This window comes from Chenopodium album, chromosome 23 (genome assembly GCF_948465745.1).
Source record: "Chenopodium album chromosome 23, dcCheAlbu1.1, whole genome shotgun sequence".
Lineage (NCBI taxonomy): Eukaryota > Viridiplantae > Streptophyta > Magnoliopsida > Caryophyllales > Amaranthaceae > Chenopodium > Chenopodium album.
The window spans coordinates 13,145,201-13,150,202 of record NC_137856.1 but is presented as its reverse complement, the minus strand read 5'-3'; the positions used below and the strand labels follow the sequence as shown (position 1 = coordinate 13,150,202).

Below are 5,002 nucleotides of genomic sequence, written 5' to 3'. Positions count from 1 at the left end.
CAGTTTGGCAGAAAACTACCTGACTGTTTGGGAACATATGATGGTGAGGAACCACACTTGGGAAAGGAACCTGCACATATATATGCATACATAAATATATAATAATAACAAAATGAGAAATGCTGCCGTATACAACAAACATAGATAGCCTTACTTGTTGTTGCATGAATTCAGGGGGATGTAGGTTATTCCCCTGTCCATATTCTATGTCCTTGTCTTGTCCCTTCTTCGCCTGTTTCTTCTTACCACCCCCACCCCCTGTCTTAGCCATAGCCTTTTCTACTGTGGAGACGTACCGTGTTGCTCGAGGTCTACCCTTTTTCTTACCCCGAGGTTCAGGGTCTTTCACACCTGTAGAAGAATTTGGTGTGACCGTGGAACCTACAACACTACATTTATTAACTGAGCTTGGGGTTTGGGGAGGAACAACTTGTTGCAAAGGCTCCATTTCCTCGCCACTAGGCCTTTCTTCCCCACCCGAACCTTGGCCAGAGCCCTCTGCCAACACATGTAGTTCGTCGACTTTTAGGCTCATTAGCTGAATCATGTCCATTACCACTTCTACAGCTTCATCCGATGCAGAAGCACGCAACACAATAGGTTCATCATATCTTCGAACCTCTTCTGTTTTCGATGTGTCATGATACGCAACTTTGACAAGCGTATGTTTCCTACTAATATCCTTTCTCCACCTATCCACAATGTACATGGATGGAACTTCAGTCACTCCACTCATGTCTAAAACCTTTATAATATGCCTACAAATAATTCCATGACATTCAAACTATCGACAGTCACATTTTGCCTCTTTTCTTTCTGTGTTATACGTAACAGTGTAGTCCTTAAGCCGACCTTTCAGGGGAGTCTCCTTCCTTTTTTTCTTGCAGTAAATCCATATACGATCTGAAAACACATACTCCTCCTCATTTATTGACACCAACTTCTTCGACACAAGGGTCAAATATGCCACACGGTTACACTGTTTTTGTACCTCCACAAACTTCGCATCTGTATATACCTTCTGAAATTTACGTTCCAAGGAAAATTCCGATATAAGAGGCCTAACGAAACGCGCAGAATTAGCATCCGCTGAATGCTCATCATTAGCTCTACTTTCCATCGCCTTACAGTAATTCGGAGAAAACTCACACAGCCGGGTATGCAAGTTAATATACCCGTCAAAAAAACTGTTGATGCTCTCAACACGTTGAGTAGTCTGCATTCCTGCCCAAAATACCCCTTTAACATAGGCGGGGATCCACATCTCTCGGTCCTCATACAGGCCTAAACAAGATTTGAAAAAACCATCAGGATCACCCATCAAAGAACAAACAAGCCAGCATTGGATACACACAGCTAAACCTTCACCATTAAGGGGAGGGGATCAGGGGGGCAAAACAAACCTCAGTACACAACACCAACATATCAGAAAACCATCTAACATCTGGAAGGTATTACTTACAAATTAGTTTGTATAATACCAGTACCATCTAACATGTTGAAGGTATTACTTACAACAACAGTACTACCATCTAATAACTAATCACAAATAGGACTGTAGCACTGTCTTGAATGTAAATGGTTATCCTAAATACTTAGTCATTCCAACATCACTTTTCACTTACATTAAAAATTTTCACATTATGTCAAACAGCACCAAAATTAAAAAAACACATGATTGAATGGGAAACAATTAAACAAGCAACTTATGCACCAAAATTAAAACACATGAATGAATGGAACATTAACTGACCTTCCAGCCACTCATAGCATTCATATTGTTCTTACTTGAACTTGTGCAGCACTTCCCACCAAGACTCAACAAATTCATCTGGGGTTATGCTGTTGTAGATCACACCTTGCAATGCATCTTTTACATTTTCATAATCTTTTACAGCACCCAATTTCGTACCAAACTTCTTCATGATGTGCCACATACACCACCGATGTCGTGTCTCTGGCATTGGGAATACGGCTCTAATTGCCTTCCTCATCGCAGCATCTTGATTTGTCATGATAGCCGCCGGGGGCTTTCCCCTCATGCACGAAAGCCATGTCTTGAATAGCCACTCAAAGGTCTCAACATTCTCATGTGTTACCAAAGCGCATCCTAAAAGGATGGTCTGACCATGGTGGTTGACACCAACAAAGTTTGAGAAGGGAAGTTCGTATTGGTTTGTAAGGTAGGTAGAGTCAAAGCAAACAACATCTCCAAAATATTGATAAGCCTCCCTGCTCCTAGCATCCACCCACATGATGTCTTTCAATGTGAAAAAAAGTTTTAATTATCGGCGGTCATTCTATCAAAATACGCAAGCATAGCAGCGACATCACCATTTTTCAACTTCAATCTCCTTTTCCTATTCACCAAATTATGAAATTTTTTTTTCGTAAAACCAACATTCTCCACACCATGTCTTTGGCCCGCCATGTTCTTGAAAATCTGCCTAACCGAGGCACCAGAAGCATGGTCATTTTCAATCATATGCTCCAAATGCTTCGTTATCTTCTGCTTTCGATACATTGCAATGTGCCTTGATAGCTCAGGAGTCACACTGTGATTGTGGTCATTCAATGCTTTCTTAATGTGCCACACCCCCTCACTATTGCCTTGCCCATACAACATCACTGGACAGTTACATTTTTTACTCTTTCTCTTCTTCGACGGCTCATCATAAACCACAACCCTCTTCCCATTAACCCTCTTCTTGTATGTTGTAGCACCGTAACACTCGTACTTCCAAACATAAGTGCTATGGGCCGCTTTTTGGAAAACATCATTCTTTCTCCCACCTATACACACAACCCCAAATCCCTCTTGCTCTCCATATCTACGTAATAATTATTCATGTCATCCCATGTACCAAATTCCATTCCTACTTCTGGATGAGGTACTGTAGCTGCCCCTATACAACCTGAACTGCATAACTCTCCACGTTCATCATTCAACTCAACACCATCGCCAACATTGCTAAATTCAGCACCAACAAGGTCATTATTCAACTGGGGAATGCTACAATCAGCAGGGTCCTTATTCAAATCAAAATCCTCCCCAACATCAATGTTGAGATCTTCATTCAAATCAAACTGCAAACTATCATCACTATCTGATGAGCTATCTGAACTATAATTAACATATGTGCTCCCCTCTATAGCACGGTCCTGATTCTCAGCATAACAATCCTACCGAAACATCCAAACAATCCAAATATTAATCAACACTAACTATGCTCCCATTATAACATTAACAATCCAACCTATTCCACAAATCACATCTCCCTCAGAAATTCAGCCTCTTATCTATGTGATTATACATTTCTAGATTTATATTTATATGAATGAGGAATTTACTTACAATGAATTAAATTAACATGTTATTCTACTCAATTTAAAACCATTTTAATAGACATGTTTACTTCACTAATCTTCAACACATTTTAGTAGACATGTTTACTTCACTGAACGTTTTCATTTTGTAGTTCTAATCATTTACAATTATAAAGTACTCTTATGAATAAATAACACCAGCAGCACATATTAATTAAAAACTAATAATATATCCATGAACTTTAACTCACAAATTTAATTCAATTGATGAAACATATAACTTCAACATGAACTATCATCTCCTAAGTTCAATTCATCTTTGTTATATTTCACAGTGTTATATTTCAGTTCAATTAGCAATTACCAAACACCATTGTCTTAAGCAAATTTAAAAAATCGAAAGCAACACTTACCTCAATCATCTCGATTTCTTTGTCACAATTATTTGCATAACTCATTTCGCCTGCCGCAATGTACTTCAACTCCAGATAAATTATGAATATAACACTCAATTTGCTTCAATTTAATAACAATAAAAAAACTTGGGTTTCACACAACAGTTGAATTACAACTCTACTCTTTGCAAACACACCTATTCGAACTACTCCAGCTGGTAAGTCCTTCACTGATGCTCCACTCAAGTCTTCAAAAAAAATACATGGAAGGGATTCCATTTTAATTACGAACAAAATTTGGGGAGGAGGAGGGAAAATTTTGGGGGAATTCGATCCCGCCATTATTTTGGGGTAAAAATTGAGGAGGTGCATTCTGTACAAGGGTAGATGGGAAAAAAGCAAATGGTCCCCCCATCTGTTGTACTGTGCTTTACTTTATTTCAGTACTTTTGTTTGCATTCTCCTTTTTCAATTTATGACTCATTTTTTTAAAAAAAATATTGGTAGAGACCAACTTGGTCTCAAGTAAGTTGAGACCAAGAATTTTTGGTTTTTTAAGCCCTGCCGTGCTATAACCATCATACAATTTTAAACCAGGAAATTCTCATTGGTAGCCTCATACTTTTACGTATTTCTATTAATAGCCACTTTTTATATTAATTATCTTTGGTAGCCTCAAACTCTTAATGTTTTCACTTTCATAACCATATTTAACATAAACTGTTAAGTGGGTGTTAAAATTTAACTGAATTAATTTTAATTTGATTTATTTTTTTTTTAAAAAAATTTAGAACACCCATCCCCCACGGACTACCCCACCCACCTCCCTCACCTAGTCCCCTCTGCCCCTCTTTCTGTGCCGTCGCTCCGACTGCCCTCCACCACTATGTCATATAAAAAAACAGAGGAATATTAATTATGGGAACATTTGGTGTACATTAGGGAATTTGTACAATCCATTCCTATTGACTAATAAAGCATCTTTTTAAAAATGGACTAGTAAATTTTTAGTCAAACTTTAAACCTGATTTTTGAAATTTTAGATAACCCATATTTAAACATATTCCTTTAAACACCCCCACTATACAGTACATGAAAAGATAACGTTTGAAGCGTGGGCCTCAAAAAGTAATTTAAATTGGGTTGGTCAATTTGCTTACTTGTGGATTAACATTTGGCGCAAAAGCAATATTTCTTTTTGTCTAAAAGATCTGTAAAAAAACAATTTACCTTTTTATTCTAACATGTATTTGTAGGGAATTTTAACTCCACCCTACTAT

The 5,002-nt window shown here is 37.8% G+C and overlaps 1 protein-coding gene across 1 annotated transcript; it reads right to left on the bottom strand.

Moving 5' to 3' along the window:
* Positions 1 to 784: 784 nt before the first annotated feature.
* On the bottom strand, positions 785 to 2,255 carry LOC145607059 (protein FAR1-RELATED SEQUENCE 5-like). Its single transcript, XM_081662836.1, has 3 exons — positions 1,806 to 2,255; positions 1,482 to 1,539; positions 785 to 1,284 (listed from the first exon to the last, which is right to left on the bottom strand). Exons 1-3 carry the CDS (start codon positions 2,253 to 2,255, stop codon positions 785 to 787), a joined length of 1,008 nt encoding a protein of 335 aa, XP_081518962.1.
* Positions 2,256 to 5,002: the final 2,747 nt, after the last annotated feature.